The sequence below is a fragment of the Scophthalmus maximus genome, chromosome 9 (genome assembly GCF_022379125.1).
Source record: "Scophthalmus maximus strain ysfricsl-2021 chromosome 9, ASM2237912v1, whole genome shotgun sequence".
Classification (NCBI taxonomy): Eukaryota; Metazoa; Chordata; class Actinopteri; order Pleuronectiformes; family Scophthalmidae; genus Scophthalmus; species Scophthalmus maximus.
In genome coordinates, this window is record NC_061523.1 from 13,607,889 (window position 1) to 13,629,667 (window position 21,779).

Here is a 21,779-nt window from a genome sequence, read left to right on the forward strand (position 1 = left end):
GTTTGTGTGCTGGTTTGACTCCCGGGAGCAGCCAGTTCTGTGCTGCCAAAGTTTCACTGGGTTTACCGCCATGCCAGGGTTAGTGACACACACACACACACACACACACAGATAAAAAAACCAGGGCATGGCATCGGATTAGCCACCAATAAAGAGAAGAGACAGACATGGGGAAATAGACAGAGCGCCAGAGAGAGATGGCGGAGGGATTAATAACAGAGGGATGGTATTTGATATATAAGAGTGTGAGCGATAAAGAGTTAGAATTGCAATCAGTACAGAGATAGAGAAACATAGATTGGGGAAAAGCAGAGATAAAGAGAGGGAGGGAGAGAGAGAGAGAGAGAGAGAGAGAGAGAGAGAGAGAGAGAGAGAGAGAGGGAGAGAGAGAGAGAGAGAGGAGGGAGGATCATTGGGCTCCGCGAGCATGCGAGGATCAGCAGCAGAAGAATGAGACGGAGAGAGAGATAGAGAGCTGTAAAGAATCGGAGGAGAGCACTACTGAGGACTATCAGAAATAAACACCAAGAGCAAGGGAAGGGGAGGGGGGAGAACACAGACCAAAGATAAGAAAAGGTAAGTGACGGAGAAGGCAATGAAAGACAGTTGATTACGATTCAAAGATTAAGGAGAGTGTGTGTACAGTACTGGAAGTGTGTATGTATGTGAGTGGCAGCAGTGTTTTCATCTCGGTAAAGATGCTCAGAGAGCAACTGGGGCTTTCGTCTTTACCAACCTTCTCCAGTCCGAGAGCCCACGTCTGGTACTTTATTTTTGCGGCCGCTCATTCAACATTTAAGACACCGGCCCACGATTTCGTATTGAGGTAATGGTGATTGTATGGAGGAAGGCACCAGACAGACAACTGGACAGAAAAAAGGCCACAGTCTAAACCTCTGGAACAGCTCTTTTCCCCTACAGACTCGGTAGGTTTGCTGAAAGTGTGTACTTTATTGCATCTGTCCTTCAGAGCATTGCTTTTGTTGAACACAGTAGTGTGAACACAGCATCGAAAACAAGTGTATGTAGGTGTGTGTGTGTGTGTGTGGCAGGTGAGTAATCTGCCATTTAAGTAATATGCATGTGTATAGAGCATTTTTGTCTGTTTTATCATGTCACATTACATCATTACAATTTGTGTGAGAGAGAGAGAGAGAGAGAGAGAGAGAGAGAGAGAGAGAAAGTCTGTGTGTTGCCCGATTGGTATTAAAAGCCTCTGAACGAATCATCAGAACAGCTAGGGTAGCTTTAATATGGGATTATATTGCAATAACCCTTCTCTTATACACTAAAGCTGCCCCTGTGCATCTGTGTATGGGTTTTTGTGTGTGTGTGTGTGTGTCATAGTGAGCGTGTGTGTGTGTGTGTGTGTGTGTGTGAGAGAGAGAGAGAGAGAGAGAGAGAGAGAGAGAGAGAGAGAGAGAGAGAGAGAGAGAGAGAGAGAGAGAGAGAGAGAGAGAGAGAGAGAGAGAGAGAGAGAGAGAGAGAGAGAGAGAGAGAGAGAGAGAGAGAGAGAGAGAGAGAGAGAGAGAGAGAGAGAGAGAGAGAGAGAGAGAGAGAGAGAACACAAGTAAATGTGTGATGTGTGTGAAGGGATTTACATCTGAGGCAGTGTGGAAATATTTGACATGTGCATCTAAGTCCGTTAAGAGCATAATTTTAAATGAAAGTTTGTGCGTGTTTGTTTGTGTGTTCTTTCATGGGCACAGATAAACACATTGGTGAGATAAAAACAAATGAGTGTGGAAACAACCAGTCTCTCTCTTTCTCCTTCGTTTGTCATAGTCGAGTTGTATTTTGAGCGTCACTATTCTGCTTTAGTATTCAAAGACTTTATAAATGGTTGCTTGAAATGTGTATGTAATATATATATTATATACACAGTATATAAACATTGATTAACGTTGGACCTACATCAACGGTAGCCCATTAGTTGAATAAAATGTTAAAAAGATGCCATGATGCTTGCATGCATGAGACAGTTGTGGTGGTCATGTGGTTAGTCACGAACAAGGATATTGTTAGTAATTTTCTCTGTTCTCATCATTGGATGACAGAATGTTGCACAGCCAGAATAAGCTTGAAGCAAGCTGATAATGTGAATTTTTCATTTATATACTTTTTGTTTTTGATTTTGTGATAATTTATTCTATTTACCAACCGGGACTAGTTCATTTGTTTCAACCAAAAACCAAAACAGTGCAACAACTGCAGCACAGAAAGAGTTTATTTGATAGAGCGTCATACAAATGATGATGCATATACAGAAACACGGTCAATAGGTTATGGCATTAAATTGTCTTGACTTTAGTTTCATCCCCACATTGACTGATGATGGAGGGAAAGAGAAATAACTGTTAACAGAGATTGGCAGGAAGGGTCGAAAGAAATGTGTGTGTACTTACACTGGCATTTGAGTGTGTGTGTGGGTGTGTGTGTGTGTGTGTCGTCGGTGACACTGAAGCTGTTCTCTTAACCAGACAGACTGTGAACATAGTGATGAGGAAGAGATGAGATACGGTGAAGGAAGAAAAGGACTGGAAAGACAGAAGGGCAGCAAGATGGATGAGGGCAAGGGAGAGAGGGCAGTGGGGGCAACAGGATGGAGAGATAAAAGGAGGAGAGAGAGATTGTGGGTTAATGATGGAGAGATTTGCTGGGATGTGTGGACAGGATGTGCAATATAGCAGAGACGACAAAGATGAGATGATAGAAGAGGATAGAGAGGGGGGGGGGAGTGATCACAGGACAGGGCCAGGTGAAAAGGAGTGATAAAAAAGATGAAGTGACAGGAAGAGAAGAGTCTGAGGGGGAGAGTATACCACCCAGACCATGATAAATGTGTGTCATTGTGCCTCTTTTGACATACACACTCAGTTCTCCTCTGTTGAATTGCAGGGTCTAATGTTTATCTGATATTTGTTTGCAAATATCTTAAAAAATAATCTGTTTTAAAATGGTTTCTCTGCTCTAGTGCTCAACGAACACACATTCCTCTAGCCACCAACAAAACAAATGAATCAAGCTGGCAGATGGAATCATCAATACTGCACTCTTTTCTTATATTTCACCCCTTTCCTTGTTACAGGTAACTAATTGGCGTTAAATACGTGTTTACCATGAAACCAAACAGAATGATTTTTGTTTCTCTGAGGGCCTTCGGGCTGGGATGGGACATCACTTTGTCTTATGTCCTACTCACTCCCTCATAAAAAGGAAACAAGGGAATAAATAGGTTACAACCCGTTGCGAAAATTCATTTTCATTAGGTGGATTTGGGTTTTTGCAAAAGAACATTAAAATGTATTTCCAATGAATCCTTTAGAAGTCCTGTGAAATCATGTCACTGATTGGAATCCCTTACAAGGTAAACTTGCAGGACTGATGTTTATTGTCTATTGAAAATGTAATCGTACGCCAACAACTACTGAAAAAAATTGCCTTTAAATTCATATAATAACGTACACACACACTTACACATATATAGTTTTCAGGGTCTCAAGCTTATACCAGGAGTGTGACATAAATGCTATGGCTGAATTCCATTTATCTGCTTCAGTCTTAAGGGCCCTTTGTATTGTCACACTGTCATGACTTTGTGGGATAATTGAACGAAACAGAGCGATTGTTAGTGTTACACCTGGGATTTTTCCTCTTCAAATTGTCAACATAACTGCCGTGAAAAAGGCTCAGAACAAAGATGGTGAGCCGGTGAATTTATCATTCACATGCTGTACTTAATGTGCCTTTGAGCACAATCAATTTAGTCTTATTTCTCATTAAATATTTAGAATGCAAGTGTTTGTAGGGAATCTACATTAGGGTTCTCTTGTTGCAGGTTTCTTGAACGATAACACTTCCCACGAGAAAAATCTGCCACAACCAATGAGAACTTGAATCATGCTGGGTTGGATGCGATACTTGGCTTTTCTGATTTGAACATTAGCCTTTGTGGCTTCTGGCTCTTCAGTTGAAATGCTGATTAAAGTGCACTGTCCCTGAAAAATACACTAGCACCCAATTAAAATGCACAACAAAACACATGCTGCACAACCAGCTGAGCTATATGGTTTCCTTCTTGTTTTGACATTCATTACCCGATTCTTCCCTCTGTCTGAGGTGCAGGGATAAATGTTACACCGTGACACAGAGGGCGAAAAAAACTGAAACCAGTGACCAATTATGGCGGCAACAACCAAAAAAAAACAGCTGAAGAGTTCATGCATACAGCATGTCTGCAATGCAGCATTCAAGTGACATCTGCAGACATACAGTAATAATTTACAAGAAGAAATTAACCAAATACTGATAATAATATTTGCGAATAATTCTGTCACTTTAAAAGACAAGCTTTTATTTTGTTAATTCTGCTGAGCTTCATGTTCATTCAGGTGAAGTCAGAGGACTGACCTGTGTGAAAACCTGTCTGCTGATTGTATCGGCAGTCTCTTTACAAATTATTAATAAAGTAAGAGAGGAGGTCTTAATAATTTAGCATCTCTTATCCTGAGCAGATTATTGTGGGCATCTGTCTAGACATCACTCCAACTCCTCCCTACTATTCTGCATTGACACAATTGTGCACAAGCAGTCTTAAAATAATGTCTGAAATATAAGATAATAATTTACATCGTGAAACATAGAAAAAAAACACTAGTGCATGCTTACTCAGATTGATTTGGGGAGCAACGGGACGAGCAGATCCTTTTCCAACCAAGAACAATTACTGTAAAAAATTGCTCCTAAATTCCTTGACATGTTCCAGATGGAAAAAAAAGTTAAGAAGTGATGGATTGAAATTGCCATTTTCAAGGGCTATAATCACAGAAATAGTGGAAATAAACCCCCAAATTTTGCTAATCTATAAAAAAGAGTTCCAATACTAAAAAAGTACATTATTTCTTCTGTCACTGAGCCAAGAAAGCAGAGGGACCAAACTGACTACACTGCCCAAAAAGGAGTCAATGCCAAGTCTCAAAGGGCTAATAAAGTGCTGCATCGGTTCGGTTCCGGGCGAGAGAACGTGAGTGAGAGAAGCATTGTGATTACAGAGCAGTACAATGAGTCTCAGTCTCCCTAAAACACACGCACACAGGGCCCCATCAATCGGCGGGTGAAAAATGAGGCTCACCTTGAAACGACAGGGGACTCGATTAGCTGGAGCATCCAGCGCTCTGTTACCACTGCAAAGGCAAAGGGGGCGCGCTCATTCAAACACACAGTACGCAGACACATAAGGCCTCGCCGAGACGGCCTGTGTCTGGGTGTACACAATTCTTGAACCAATCAACTGGTAAATTGAACACATTGCATTTATAAACAGCTTTCTTAAAAAAAAAAGATGCACCCCGTCAAGGCACTCCCCGTAGTGTTTAAAGACTGTGTGTGTGTGTGTGTGTGTGTGTGGTGACAGATGCTCGAGCACACTTGCAGTGCTGATTGATTCCTGGCAAGCAGTGTGCAGAGATTTCCACAACTTTTTCTTTTAACGTTCATCTCTTCACGCATATTTATCTTCCATTTCTTCTCTCCGTATTCTTCAACAAACTCTATATGACACTTTTGGAGATTTCACCTAAGAAAAATGCTTCTTTACACACGTTCCTTTGACACACGCACACACGCACGCACGCATCACTTTCATCTTGTCCGCGATCCTTCTCCTTTATGCGTTCGCTCCCCCTCTCCTTATCTCTCCACCTCCCTGTGCTGTCGTTCTCCCCCGTTCTCCTCTTTGGTCGCCTCGCCCGTCATCCCTTAACCAACAGCCTTACCTCCCTTTCTCCCCCATGCTCATTTTGCACATTTTCCAGAGGTGTGACATTGGCAAAAGACTAAGATTAAATCTAGAGACAGAGGAAGGGGGAGAGTGAAACACACAGTAAATCAAAGGCATCATGACAGAGATGGAATAGGGGGCTGGTGAGTGGAAAAGTGCAACAACAAACACGGGTAATGTTGAAAGACAAGAGCGACGAGGGGAGAGTGGTGTTCAATAAGATTTCAGAGAGCAAGAAGAAACAGGGGTGGAACGACAGAAAGACAAACGTGTGAATCACAGAAAGTGATTTCTAAAGATATGATGTCACTTTCTGCCTGGCAGGCTGCAGGTCAGGGGTGAAGGCTGATACTTGAAATGGATTGTCACCAACACATACACACACATATACTGGATAAATAGGTGGTGTCAGCGAGGAGCGAGAAAGAGAGAGGGCTTGTTGCAGCAGGTGCTGTGGTGTCGGTTGTGGCTGCTGGTGGAAAGACAAATGCTTGGAAACGAGCTGCAGTGAAATTACCTTAAACTGACTTAGTCTGAATTCCCAAGGCAAACAGCTTGATGACACATACAGTATGCACACACATCTGCACTCCTTACCCTCTTTGTTGCACACAGAAAATCAGGCTCGCTCTCGCTTCCCCTCGCTCTCTCTCTCTCTCTGTTTATCTGTCTGTCTATCGCAGGAAAAATATCATCAACGCCTGCAATTTCTTTTTCGCAAACAACACATCTCAGTCCGTTTCTCAGGCAGCTGGTGGCCTGCTTCGCAAACAGATTGTTCTCTTTCTCGCGCACACGCGCACGCGCGCACACACACACACACACACACACACACACACACACACACACACACACACACACACACACACACACACACACACACACACACACACACACACACACACACACACACACACACAAGTGCGTGAACTCTGGGTCCATACCTCTGAGGTCCACTCCAGGAAAATGGTTACTACAGTTACCATGGTAACCAATCAAGAAGAATCTGGGCTGTCATTTGTGTGTTCCCTCGCCCCACTTGCTATAGCTCCAGGCAATAAACCAAACTCACCGTCAGGGCATTCAAACAAATAGCTGCTGTTGGTCACTGAAGCTGATATTCTTGTATCTGTACTATTATTAGTTCTTAAAATGTTGCACTGCTCCTGCCCCCCTCTCTCACCCATTTCTCTGCTTTTGACCCACCTGGTCAAGGCAGATGGCCGCCGGCACCCTGGCTCTGGTTCTGCTAGTTCTAAGGTTTTGGTTTTTTTTTCCATTCCCTGTCGCAAAGTGTTTGCTCACTGTGGGAACTGATGGGTTTCTCTATATAATATTCCAAGGTCCTGACTTTACTCGGCTCTGCTGTCCGTCAGTCGCGCTCTACAGCCACACTCTTTGCCAGGAACTGTGTCACAAGGACCAATGCACAGTCTTGTAAACTCTTGAACACAATCTAACTGTTCCCCGTCCTATGCAGCAGCTCATGGACAGGCCCACCAGCATAATAATCTGAATTCATTCAGTTTTAATATTTTATGATCTTAAATGAAAACAGAGCTTCCAAAGAGTCAAACAATATTCATTACACTTGCTGTCAAGGGGAAAAAAAGAAAATAGAAGATATAGGGGATACAATGTCCATTTCTATGCTGCTCATGCCGTCAAAACAGCTCGAGACATCAGGCTTCAAAATGAGTTGACACAGGTCACACAGAGCATTGTTATGAGTGAGTGTGCACGTGAAACGTATCCTGAATACTTATGAACTATTAGAGCAGCTGTGAGGCTCATCACAGTCATGTTGAGTTAGTACCTGTCCAGGGCCGAGAACACATTTCTGACAGGCCCACTTTGAAAACTTCCGGAAAGCCTTACAGCTGATCTTTGCCGTTACTTCTTCAAAATGTTTTTGTTTGTAATCAGGGGTTCCTCAAATAATAGGTGAAAAAGGGCATATTTCATTTACAATATAAAATATTGCACAGTCCCAGCCTTGACCCGATACAGCAAGCATCTGTGCTGTGACGTTGCACCAGCTGGCATGAAAAGCGCCTTTTTTTTCCCTATGTGTGTGCGTGCGTGTGTGCGTGCGTGTGTGCGTGCGTGTATGCCAGCTGGTTTAACATCACACAATGACTGTAATGAAAGAAAACAATATTAGGAGAGATGGGAGGAAAGAATGAGGACGAAGTAGACTTCAGTCAGACACCTTGGACTAACCTCATTTTATACACAAATCATCTTTTGTGTGCAGACCTTTTTACATCTGCCTAAACATATTTAGGAAATACTAAGGTATCAATAGCTCTGTGAGTGGCAGAGAGTGAGATCACAGGTGGGCAGTGGTCTGGTTTAAATGTAGGTGGACAGAAATAAATGTCCTGCCTTGAATCTGGAACAGGTCTCAAACATGTCTACAACTTACTGTTCTTTGTATTTTGTGCAGAGACACTTTGAGGTCCCATCAACCACAGCTCTGTCAATTACCCTCAGGAGCAAAGTGTGAGTGATTTTTTATCACACACGCTTTTAACCTGACAAATGTGCTCCCAACCAAATATTTTCATTCTCATAAATATTGTATAAAATGCATGTTTATGTTTAAATGACCTCCAGTTACTCTTTTATGTGTGCCTTTTTTTTTCCTTTTGATGTACTCTGCCAATATTTGCTGCTGCAATGGTCCAATTTCACACGGGGGACACGTCTAGATACAATATCATCTTACCCCAATTTCATCAGCTAATTACAGTGTTAAAGTGCAAATTTAAGTTCTCTGAGTCAGTTGTCAGTGATCTGAAAGTATTAGGATCATATCATTAAGTTTGCTCCACTTCAATTTTCTTTTTTAAATGGTGACTAAGCACATTAATAAAAAACTATACAAGGCTTTAAAGGTCCAGTACGTAGGAGGATCCAATGGCAGAAATTGAATAGATTATCCATAGTTATGCTTCCAATTAGTTTAATTACCTGTAATTAAGAATCTACTGTATGTGTTTTCATTACCTCAGAATGAGTCAATAGCTTAATCGGGAGCAGGTCCTCTGAACATTATGCTGAACTTTGAAAACAGATTTCCAAACTGCTTCAGTGAGACATGTCAGGGCATGACGCAGCAACGGTTTACATACTGCGGTGGGAGGCAAACAGGGCGTCACACTTTCGTCACGTAATGACAGACTGCAAGGACATCTGCAGTCCTAAATTCATAGGATTTATTGACAAAGGCTCTGGTGAGCGTGTGCAACTTTATAGAGACATAAGCTTTTACCCTTAATATATTTCTATACTTCTCTGTTCCTTCAGGAGAAACAATTAAATGAGATTTAGAGATTTGCCTCTATAACTGCCCCCCACCTCCTGGTCTAATAAGAGGTTGATAGAGTTCTATTGATCTGGTCAGTGTGTGCATTCAGTCAAGGGCAAAGCTTTTATATTGTCCTTTACGTGCCTAATGTTTGTGTCTTCTCTCCTGTCTGACAATTTTTTTCCCCCTAACCCTCCTGTCTTCTGTTATGTCATTCATCTCATGCATTCTCTCTCTCTCTCTCTCTCTCTCTCTCTCTCTCTCTCTCTCTCTCTCTCTCTCTCTCTCTCTCTCTCTCTCTCTCTCTCTCTCTCTCTCTCTCTCTCTCTCTCTCTCTCTCTCTCTCTCTCTCTCTCTCTCTCTCTCTCTCTCTCTCTCTCTCTCTCTCTCTCTCTCCAGAGCAAACCAGCAATGGCCAGAGATTCCATCCAAGTCATCATCTACATGCAACTGGCGTGACACTGAGTGATGTCCAATGAGAAGTAGTCGAACCAGTCATTATTGGAAGGACATTGACAGTTGAAAGCTTTGTTGGATATTGAATTCCCGTCTCTACCTTCAACATACAAACTTTCTCACGCTGGAAACATCCCTGCTTCATATTGGATATAACCCTGCTGACAGTGGCTGATGTCATTGTTTGCCTCAATCCAATTCAGCTCCTCAGGGGGCTGAGACAACCTGCAGAGGAGTATGGGCAGGAGGGTGGCTGACCCAACCAATCCGGTGCCTGCACTCGGGGTACCCCTGGCGGGGGGGCGATGGGGCCCGCTGTGCAGTGTCGGGGTGCAGACGTCGCCCGGACTGCGAATTCTCCCCTCCATCAAACGCCACAGCAGCCAGCCAACCAACACACATCACCCCATAACCGTGACAGCAGACAAAACAACGACAGGAGAGACAAGGGGAGTTACCAAGAGTGAGAGCAACAGTCTGCCATTGTCCAAGGAGACATCTCAGAACGAGATCAACAGCCTGACACACGACGACATGGGGTCACAAGGGTCAGGCAGCGGAGTTTACTGCCAGATCAAAAGTATACGGACAAACCCCAAGGACACAATAGGCAAAAAGACAGCTCGGTATACAAATGGCAGTGTAGTAGCATCTGATGTGGTGGGAGGGGTTTGCACTGAGACCACAGAAGGTAAAGAGCCGGCCTGTGAGAGGAGAAGGGTGCAGTCACTGCGCGGGGAAGGCCATCGTTCAGTATTAAAGACGGGGAGCGTTTGTACAGCCGTGCACGCCACCCCACCTCGGCCCTGTCGAGTGATGACGAATTCCCCGGCTCGCCTGTGTGGGACTTGTGGGAGGAGACGATCACAGATCACACCGTGCACAGGCGCATGTCGCAGGAGGGCTGTCAATCAGATCACAGCCAGCCAGACTCTACCTAATCCGCCAAGGAAAGAGTCTGTGGCCCCCAACCAGTCCAAAAAAGACTTTGTTCTGGACTCTCAGTCTAACACCAAAAAGACAGACACAGCAAACACACATACATCACTCAAAACGTCTCAGATACCACAGCTGTCACACACTATACCGAAGACGCACAGCTCACATTCCAACCACACATCACACAGTCAGAACAAAACAACAGAATCAAAGCAACAGACAAGGCCACATTCTGCAGACTTGACTCATTGCAAGGACTCAGCCACACAAACGACAGACACACACACTGACACAGGCAAGACCACAGCTACCGCACATGAACAACAAGAACACGCACCACCTGCAGAGGTGCCAGTACCACATTCAACTGACAAACACAAGCATAACACGGCTAAAATGCAGCAAGCGGATGAACACACACACCAACACGCAATAGTTCGTATCACATCCAAACCTGCAGCTCCCTCCCTTAACAGTGACTCGAAATCGACCAACAACCCACCTCTCCCACCAAAAAACTCTCCGAAAACCTCTCACTCCAAACCGTCCACACCTGTGGCACAGACCAAAAACACCCAGGAGACTACAAGTATTCCCAAACGGACATCCTCCGAGCGGATCAGACTCAAGGACTACACAAAACAGGAGAGCAAATCGTTCGACGACCACACACTGCCTTGTAGGACTCATATAAAAGCACAATGTAACGGGGCTCCAGGAGGATTGGTGGCTGGACACACAGGGAATGCGCCACGGGGCATAGAGAGGCAGCTGCAGAGTGTGGAGGAGAACCTGCTGTCAAATCAGGAGAAGATCAAGGTGCTTCTCAACGTCATCCAAGACCTGGAAAAGAGCAAGGCCCTCAGCGAAGGGTGAGAGAAGGGAGGTAGGGAGGGAAGACACCGGGCGAAAGGGGGATGGATGAATATTTTAAAATTGAGGATGACGGGTCAAGATACCAAGACAGAGAGTGAAAAGAGGGAGAGGAGAAGATAAGGGATAGAGAAACAAGACGAGGCCAAAACCTACAATATGGGTGGATCGTGTAAGAAATTAAGGCATGAGTTAAAAGCTGTTTTGTAACCCCTGTAAACAACCACTTTAAATGGAAAGAAGCTGAAGCCTGCTCAGACAGTGGCTAAATGTCGACAGGATGATGTAATGCGCTAATTAGCATTTTCATTGCGCTTTCAGCATTCAACCTAGTGTCATCCGGCCTCGGTCAGTTGTCGGTTTGCTTCTCTCCTCCTCTCGCATTTACAGTATTTCAATGCTGCTCTCATCGACATGTTGAAACAAGTACAAAATAGTGACTTAATCGCGGCCCATTAAGAACATGTTGACCGACATACACGTCCAAGGCCATTTGCAAGCTGCTGCTGTTCTGCACCGCTAAAATCCTGATTGTAGTATAAATGCAATGTCTGTCAAAATCACCATACACATAAGTCACAGATAATGACTGCTGTTTTATTTATTTGTGAAATCATCACTCGGAGAGAAATTTAGGAGCCGGAAAGTAGCAGAGGTTTGTCCAACAGTCACTAGATGTGTTGATAGGGGGCAAACGGGTTTGGAAGTACGTTATCACTGCCTGTTAACACACCCTGATGACACTAGAGAAACACTTTGTGACAATTCATTTTGTGAGAACAATGAGGATTGATGATACTCAAACACTTGACGAGAGGTACAACTTTATCAGTCAGTCAGTCAGTGACAGACATTCCTGCTTGTAGGGCTCGCCCCACTGTTGCAGACCAGCCCAAAATATAAATAAGGAGAGGTAGCAGAGATATTCACTACAAGAGCAAGTGCCTGAGAAAGAGAGTGAGAGAGTGAGCTGGAGGGATAAAGAGAACAAAGAGAGGGAGAAGAGAGGGTGTCAGGGGTGTCCAAAAGATTGAGAAGGGAGCATATTGGAGTTTTTATAGCTATATGTTGTATATACTGACACGCTTTCAAGTCTATGTAATAGATTTTAAATGACAGGCCTCTGGGGAATTGCTGTCGTGTGTGTGTGTGTGTGTGTGTGTGTGTGTGTGTGTGTGTGTGTGTGTGTGTGTGTGTGTGTGTGTGTGTGTGTGTATGTGTGTGATCCAATCCTGTAGGGATATGTAATACATGTCACCCTGAAGTCAATATTAGCAGATGCTTATACGTCCTTTTGTTCTTTTAACTTATGTACCTTATAGGATATATAGTCCCAACGGTAATAGTGTCTCTAATAGGTATCGTACTGCCCACCAAAGCAAATTCACGAGTTCTTATCTCTCCTGCTAATTTGTTTATCCTCCTGCTACATATCCTTTCTCTCATCTACATACATCCCTGTCGGCCTCCTCCATCGTAGAGGCTCTCCACGCTATTCATCTTTTTCTCCACCTCCACACCTGTCTCTCCCCCATTCATAATTAATACCTTCTCTCCCTCCCTCCTTATCTTTCACCTCCTTTGGTATGCTGTGAATCACCCCTCCTCTTCCATCCTCTGCCCTGTCACAACATGGTCATTGCTCTTCCGTGCTGTCATGTGTTGGTTGTCACTCTGTTCAGTTTTCTCCGGCCCTCTATCCCCTCAGCATTCCACCTCCTCCTCTTTACAATTTCAATTTATTCCTACCACCCTAAATCAGCCCCTTCATTCACACATGCCAGTCACTTCCTTTTTCCCTGCCCAATAAACAAAAAAAAAAAGCATGTGTCGACCTATTACTGCATTTTCTTTCATAACAATAATAGTCCCACGTATCCATAAGCTTTCGCTACGTGTTTTTACTCTCATCTTTCAGGGTTAACAGATGTCTCCAGCTCCAGACTAATCCCCATCAGATTACCTTTGAGGAACGCAATTAATGTTTAAGCTGCACAATAAGGCTCCTAAACTCAGTGTACATGTTGTTCTGCCCTGAGTGTGTGACTGTTTCAGATTAAGTATTCATATCCCTCAGTGTGTGTGCGTGCTTGTTGTGAGGATGCTAATGTCTCAAACTAAGTGTGAGAGACAAAAATAGGTTAAAAGGGATAAAAGGGCAGATTGAAGAGATAGGGAAAGGCAGAGCAATGGAGAAGTGAGAGAACCAGTAAATCAGAGGGTCTGCGAGTATCTGATGCTGTGGATGAAGAACACTAAGTGGGCCGCTGGGATAAAAGTGTCGGCTGAGCTAAATTGTTGTCGCTGTGCTCAGCTCCTCGTTTTCTTATCTCTCCTGTAGCATATTAGTTGTCCACTCTTGCTGTTGTGGAGAAAAAAAAGAACAATGCCAGTCAGTCGGTCTCTCCTGATGTAATTAAAATATGTAATTCATCAAGATAATTTTGATGCTCTCTCATCTACACATACAGGGGCGGCCCAAAAAAATATTGACAAAAATTGTGTTTTAATTGCATGGCAGCCAGCATGAGCTTTAACCTTTATATTCAATTTAATAGTAATCTTAAGCGCTGTAGCCCTGTGCAAACCCAATAACAACGTCTGCATCTGCCATTTGTAATGCACACTGAGCCCTTTGCTTCCGCATAGCGGGCAGCCGTAATGTTTTCTCTGAACTAGACTTACCTAGACAGTCCGTAAACAATGCTTAGTAACAGTTTTCATTCCTGCCTGGAATACTAAACAGGCAGGTTTTTTACCCACAGGGATTATTCAAGTTATGCGTAGTCCTGTTGGGATCCATCACAATCACCAAATATCATGAGCTTTTTTTTTTTTAAATGCCCTTTTAAAAACCCACAGCCGATGATGCCGCACTGACTAAGCGTAGGTGGAGAGAGCAATAACAGTTGTGACATCAGAAGTCAAGAGAGCCAGACACTTTCTGGTCAATCAAACTCCTCCACTGTGTGTGTGTAAGTTTTACATCTGTTGTTTTTTACAGCCGCAGCTCGTACAGAACCGGTCAGGACATTAACAACTGCCCCACCTGCCAAAAGACAGCCTGCATCATCTACAGGTAACCTGATCAGGATAATGAGCTTACTGCATTACATAACTCCACACTGACAACACACTCTTGCCCGTAGCGTAATAAACAGAGCTGAAACCACAGCTCTGAAAAATATCCCATTTTCTAGTGTTTCTCTCAGCTTTTCCAGGTTTTTTTTTTTATCACATATTTATAGCATTTCTATTTTTTGTTTCATTTTTCATTACCCTCTCTTCCTGGTATCCTGCTGTCTCTGCCCTTTTCTCCCACTCTGGTCGTTGTACGACACATACAATATATCCCTGCTTTATGAAAAATGGGAGGTTAAGAATGGTCCTACTTATCAATACTGGAATGAATACATGCTGGAGTAAAGTCATTTGCAATTTAAGCAGCTACACGATGAGTCTATCCTGTTCCAGTCGTCCCTTGTGAGTGTGACTTAAAAAGTAATTGTATTCTTAGATCCTGTACAACCTGCAGTGCTGCACATCTGATTTAACATACTGTAAATTGTAATCCTGCCCTCACCTCCACTCCATCCTTATGTTATTCTCCTCTTTTCATTCTGTAAATCATTTCATACATTGTATGCTCAGTCTCTCTCTGTCAGCTCTGACTTTTGATCAAACTGGTTTCCTCCGTTCCTTTGTGCCTCATCCTATCTGCCAATTGCCAAAGCGATAATCACGTGCCCCATTCCCACCAAACCTCCAACTCTGCTCTCTTATCTCTCTCTGCCCTGTCTCACACAAACTGGAAGTGTTTCACATATACAGCGAGAGCACAGATTAACACAACAGAGACAAAATATAAATCAGCTGTAACTGGAATAATCTGGCATCAAAACCTCCTTTTAGACCAAAGCGTTTGAAGCCAATGCTGCTTGTTTACAATCGCGTACAAATGTCCATTGCACGCCCTTAGGGAAAACGTCAGGTCCTTTCAGGGCCTTTATTCCAATTCTCCCAAAGACACTCTCCTCCCAGCAGCCCCACTCTTTTCCTTTTGATCCCTCTGTCATTCAATCTCATATACTGTACATTTATGATACTTTGCATCCAAGTCCAACACCCCCTCCCCTCTTGTCCCATTCTCCCCTCCCCTTGATCTTAATTAGCACAGCAGGATTCTTAGCCAAGGAAGTTAATGAACACCAAGGGGACAGAACTGCAACACGGTAGAATACTAAAGCACCTGTGTGTGTGTGTGTGTGTATATATATATATATATATATATATATATATATATATATATATATATATACATACAGTATATATGTGCTAGATACACACATGTAAATGAATACACTTCCCCCCACTTTACATTGTCACTTACTCAGCACACACAAGCAAAAATAAACTGAACTCAAACTCTGTTCAGTGGAATATTCTGTTTATGCATAGCTAGAGCTGAAATGGCTAACTCATTAATCAATTAATTTCTCCAATTCTTTTTTAAGCATTGCTGCATTTCTCTGAAAACTGAAATTTAATTGGAGGGGGGAAAAACAACTTCCAATAAATAAAATGTACAATTATTATTATTATTATTATTATTATTATTATTAATAATAATAATAATAATAATAATAATAATACGTTTAATTATCTAAAACGTATCTATAGATAAGCATTCTAAGTATTGGACAAGAGGAAATTACAAAGTAACACAATTTAAACAGAGTAATTAAGACACTATAATATTTATTTTTGTGTCGGAGTCTGTTGAGTATGTTGAATCTCCTCACATCATTATAATCCCTCTTTTCTTTCTTCTCAGTGCTCTACTTCCTCTTTGTTTTTCTGGGACACACATAGAATCGTGTACACACACATGCAGATTAATCCAACAAAAAGAAAGATCAGCGTTTGTGAGACACACATGTATGCATTCCGCTTACAAACGCCAAGCACTCATGCATACTGACAAAGAAAGAAATTAATATATTTCATGCTGCATGTGAGCATTTGTGCAAAATCTGCTTCCTGGTCATATTCCTCTCATATCTCAGTACAAGTTTCTTTATATACATCACATATGCGTTAAGCCACATTGTGATAAAGCCATACAAAAGACAGAAGTACAAGAGCTCCATTTGTTTGATTTGATGGTGACGGCCTTATCAAACCCTGAGAAAGGATTCTGGGTAAAGGGGAAGGGAGATAGGGAAAGAAACGCAAAAGCAGAGGATGCATTGCGCGTGGGACTCAAACATCTAATCCCCCTAATGATATGTGGTGAAAAAATGGCTTTGATGGGGGCTGGCTGCCTGAGGATGTTTTTGCCATTGTCAGCGCTAATTAATTTGTATGATGAGAGACAAGGGAGAGAGGAACTTTTGACAGCCCCTCTGTTTTTCTCCCAAAGCCTAAATAGCTCAGACACATCCAGATGTACATAAACAGGCATGTATACACAAATAACAAAGGTTTCCTCTCCCTTTTTTTTTTTACTCACACATACAGTAAGCATGATGCACATCCGCAAATGTATCCTTACCCCGGTCCACCACGTGACTAACCCTCACTTTGAAGAGGCAGCAGATAACTTTTGAGCTCCTAGCGGTTCCAGGTGGTATCATTGTTTGATCACTGCAGGTACAGTATACTCCTCCTGTTCCAGGGGAAGTTGTCAACAGTACATTGGAGATAAGAGAGGAGAAGAAAGAAGTTTGTAGCCTACACTGAAGCAACTTCATTTTCTAAAATAATTGTTGGATATATGTAAGACATTGGTAGAGAGAGGAAGTGTGGTTGTAGTGGAGGATAGAAAGTGGGGGTAGAAACTGAAGTGTGATGCTACAGACACTTGCTAAGAAAAAGTCGTCATTTTCAAACAAGACTTTGTAAATTGACTAAATATGGTGCACCAGTTTTTTTTTTCCCATTTATACCTTTCCTCTATTCTACCCCGGGTGGACTGTCTCGTGTCTCCTGCTTCAAGCCCAGTTCTCCACTTGTGATTGGCAACACTGTTGCCAGTCACAAGCCTTCACTTTCCACATCTTTTCCAGCTCCTCTTTCAGTCCTTGGTACTCGATTTTTTCGAGCTTCTTTTGTTCCGTCTTCTTGAAGTTGCCGTCCCTTGGGATCGCAACATCTACTCCTGGAACTTTGCTGTTTCATCCTGGATTGCGGCTCTGCTCACTAGTCTTCGGCCTCCTTCCTTCTGCTTAGTGTATTATAGCCTCAGGGTGCTGAACTTGGGGTGAAACACTCCATGCATTGTGAGGAGGCTACTTGTCTTGATATCAGTGGCTTCTATTTCGTCCTTTGGCGAGGTCATTATACCAGCGGAGTATCTGATGACGGAGTATTTGTTGGTGGCCTCAGATCTTGCTCTCTTGCTATATATATATCTATAGATATATAGATATATATATATATATATATATATATATATATATAGATATATTTATATTTATATATATATAGAGATATATATCTATATATATATGCCAACAAAACCTGTGTTTGTGTTGGTGCATGTGAAGTCACAGCACTTCGCCATCATTTATTCATGAAAACCATCTCCCTTCCTCTGTGCCTGATGGAGCTTTTACTTCTTCCGCCATCTAGTTGTTCCCCCCATCCCCATTGTTTTTTCTCAGGGAGCAGAGACCTTTCTGCCCTCTTCTCACCACGCCTCCGGTGGCAGACCTCCTCTCCTCCTCCACCTCCCTCTATCTTTTTTGTTTCTCTCCTTTATTCTGCAGTGACCTCCCTGACCTGTTTTATTACAGCCTGCCTTTCTTCCCTTTATCCATCCTTCCGTTTCCCAGAAGAGACGCAGTTTCTCTCTCTTTCTCCATCCTTAAGTCCCTGTACAATACCTTTATCCCTCCACTCAGCCTTGGGCTTGCTGTGAAAGATACGTGGATGTCAGGGGGGGAGACAGGAGGAGGAGCAGCAGAGTAGCTTGCCTAATCATAGTGTTAATCAACACTAGAAGTCAGTTCTGTAGCTCCACTCATCCAACACTCTCTCACTCATCCAACACTCTCTCACTCATCCAACACGCACGCACGCACGCACGCACGCACGCACGCACGCACACGCACACACACACACACACACACACACACACACACACACACACACACACACACACACACACACACACACACACACACACACACACACACACACACTCACTCATCCAACTCTCACTCATCCAACTCTCTCTCTCTCTCTCTCTCTCTCTCTCACACACACACACACACACACGCACACACGCACGCAGCAAAAAGGAGAGAAGAACTTTAAGTCTACAACAATATGACCTGCAGCAGTGAGCACTTCAGAGATGTGGTGAGAAAAAGAAAGCCAAGAGCGTCTGCTTTGAACACATCAGAAGAGCAAGCCCCTCTCTTTTGCAGATGAACCACTCCTTTCCTCCTCTCTGTTACAAGCTCCTCCCACTCCTCTCATCTGACCAACCTCTTATCTTTGCATTGACTACAGAGGAATACTACGGATTAGGGGTTGCCATGGTAGTTTTTCTTCCGCTGTTTCACGGTGTTCATGCATGTCACGCTGACATTAGTTGCCCACAAGCCCTGCCTGTTTAATTTTTTTTTCGAAGACATAAAACATATTTAGTAGTTAGTGCCCACAAATAACAAACTCTCAAAGTTTTATCATGTGACAAAAGGAGGGTTGACCGACAAGGATGAAGACGATTTGGTGTCAAAGGATGGTAAAAAAACGTTTTGGATGTTTTGAAGATCCATCGACTCACCGACAGACAGATCAATGTATGTGGGGGGACGAGAGCCAGCGGTGTACAGCACTAGACAGAGCTCTTCAATGAAGCAACGGCACAAAACACAAAGTTACAGATCTTTGATTTTATTTACGAGAAGTGGATGGCCACAGTCTGAGTAATTAATGGGGAACACTGCACACATCTTGAAATGTACTGCAAGAGTGAGGCTTCCCACAGAAAAATCAAAAATCGTTTTTTGTTGGAAAATTTACAGTGTCATCGTGACACGGGTGTTGTCACAGGTTCATTACGCAGTGGGAAAGGCCTGTGTGAAAGTGTATGTGAGTGTGCATGCTGAAGGTGCATATATCTGGGTTAAGAACACAACACAGTTTTACATTACATTTTAACATCAATCCTTTGTCACATTTATCTCAGTCCCTCACTTTCGTTGCATCTCCCTTCTCTCTATCCCCACATCTATTCTCTATAAGGTAAAAAGAGCTATAGAAATAAATCTGACATGAAGTGATGCAACCCAGACCTCTATATTATGCACTGGCTCCCTCATCTCTGTCTCCTTTCCTATCAACCTCTCTCTCTTTCACTCTCCCCTCCAGTGTGGAACATGATTTCCGACAGCAGGAGGGACGCCTTCAGGGAGTTATGGAGACCCTGGAGGGAGAGTATGATTTGCCCGCACCCGCTCTGACCAAGCCCACGCAAGCCCCTTCCAGCCGCCCTGGCACCAAGGCCCGTGTCAAGAAACTCCGCAAGAAGTGTTTCTGGTGGCTTTGAGCATTGCTGGGAAGAAAGTGAACACAGGTGTGGATTGTGTTTCAGGGGACTCAAAAAGTTCTAGAGTGAAGCATCTCTCTCATGCTCATTTAGGTTTGCAGTGTGTTAAAGTATCATTAAAATCAGGAGGGAGGTAAATGTACTTTTTTCCAACAGCAATCCATACTCACCTTTGACAAAATTCACCAGAGATCAGGAAGAAAAAGACAAAACGCTCTAAAGAAGGAAAAACGAAAAGCCAAAGGGGATGTTGAACTTTCCTCTCAGATCTGTCTGAGCGGGAGTTTGAGGAAGAGATCATCTCTCCGTGGGAGCAAGACTATAATGACTAATTTGTGAATAATGTTTGACTGAAGGTGAGGATACAGTTTTCCCATAAGAGTTGTGTAACACAAAGAAAAAACGATGACACTTTGGATGACAGACAGGCGTACTGATTGTAACTTGGCTGACTGACTGTCTAGGTAGATGCATGAATGGATTTATGCCAAGAGTGATTCACGTCAACAGCAAGGAATGAGTCTTTACTTCTATTTTTGGCAAAGTGGCAGCAATAAGGAGGAGAATTTGAGCAATTTGGAATGCCGTGTCGTCGAATACCTTCACAGCCAAACCTGAATGTAGCAACAACTGAAGCGTTAAGAGTATACGAGAGGAGAACAACCTGCTGCGCTCTGTGGAAACAGACGACTTGCTGGATGGAGATCAGGGTTTAGAGAGCACTACTAGGAATGATTCAAGAGACAATGTGATGCGCAGCTGATCAAAGACTGACAGACTGTGTCAGAAAGTTAAAGAATATCTGTCAACACGACTGACAGAGTGATCGATGCTCTCCGCTATTACCATCCAAAATGGAAGTGTTTCGCTGTAATCTCAATCTTGTTTCAAGGATTTCCACACAGACGTGCACACATGCACAGGCGCACACATTAGTCGTCTCACACTCAGACTACTGTGTTGTTGATTGAGTTGTTCCTCATTTAACGTTGCACAAATTGTTTGGAGGACTCCTCCACTTAAAGTGTAGTGTACAATGTGAAGAGTCATCAGCTCTCATGTAGCACACACCAACTGTGACTGTTTGCACGTTCACAGTGAGCTCTTACAGTGACCTAGTAAATTAAACAGAGGATCCGAAACATGCCAAATCTGAAGTTGTTTTTAAATTCCCCAATAGAACACATTTACTCATTCACATTTAATACACCATAGGAAATTTGCATTGCTACATACATGTTGACACATTCGGACCATAATGCCACTGCAAGCTGGTGAATGAAAATTATTAAACATACACTGCAAGTCCACATGTGTTATCAAGATAGGTCAAGTTCTCTTATCTTATTTAAGAAGACACTTGAGTCAATAAATTAATCAGCAAAAAAAAATCTTTGTAAGATTAAGACACAATAATTATCAGATATTTGAACTCAAATTCTTTTTAAACTCCGCAGGGGTCTATACCATTTCAAACACATGCACCTGCAACAATATTTTTGCATCAACACATACACACACCAGTGCTCACAGCAGCCGATCTTACAAGGGCCTATACTTCAGATGCGCCTCGCTTACAAATAGCCACCACTTCCCGGATAGCGCACATGCACGCACACACACACACACACACACACACACACACACACACACACACACACACACTAATTAACCGATCTATATCCACAATCCCCGGTCCCTACATTTTTATAAGCTGTCCCATAACAGTATGTGAGCTCCCAACTATGCCCCACTCGCCCTGATCTTCCTCTTGTATGTACAATAAAAGTGTGTATTTTAAACAAAATGCGCTGTTGTCAACATACTTTGTGTTGCAGAATCAATAGCTGACAAGAGTG

General features: G+C 43.0%; 2 protein-coding genes across 2 annotated transcripts in view; one reads left to right on the forward strand and one right to left on the reverse strand.

Annotated features, from left to right (window-relative positions):
- LOC118319239 (dedicator of cytokinesis protein 2) overlaps nucleotides 1–21,779 on the reverse strand; it is an 83,265-nt gene that overhangs the window by 22,163 nt on the left and 39,323 nt on the right. The gene's annotated exons all lie outside the window — the stretch shown is intronic.
- LOC118319240 lies at nucleotides 367–21,727 on the forward strand. Its single transcript, XM_035649479.2, has 4 exons — nucleotides 367–576; nucleotides 9,492–11,359; nucleotides 14,365–14,439; nucleotides 19,743–21,727. The coding sequence occupies exons 2-4, from the start codon at nucleotides 9,786–9,788 to the stop codon at nucleotides 19,918–19,920; spliced, it is 1,827 nt and encodes a 608-aa protein (XP_035505372.2). The 5' UTR covers nucleotides 367–576; nucleotides 9,492–9,785; the 3' UTR covers nucleotides 19,921–21,727.

What these genes read in the sequence shown, in the direction of transcription:
- LOC118319240 (XM_035649479.2), top strand. Translation starts at nt 9,786, where the DNA reads ATGGGCAGGAGGGTGGCTGACCCAACCAATCCGGTGCCTGCACTCGGG. An exon ending in AGCAAGGCCCTCAGCGAAGG is followed by an intron (nt 11,360 to 14,364) that starts GTGAGAGAAGGG and finishes TGTTTTTTACAG; the next exon opens with CCGCAGCTCGTACAGAACCG. An exon ending in ACAGCCTGCATCATCTACAG is followed by an intron (nt 14,440 to 19,742) that starts GTAACCTGATCA and finishes TCTCCCCTCCAG; the next exon opens with TGTGGAACATGATTTCCGAC.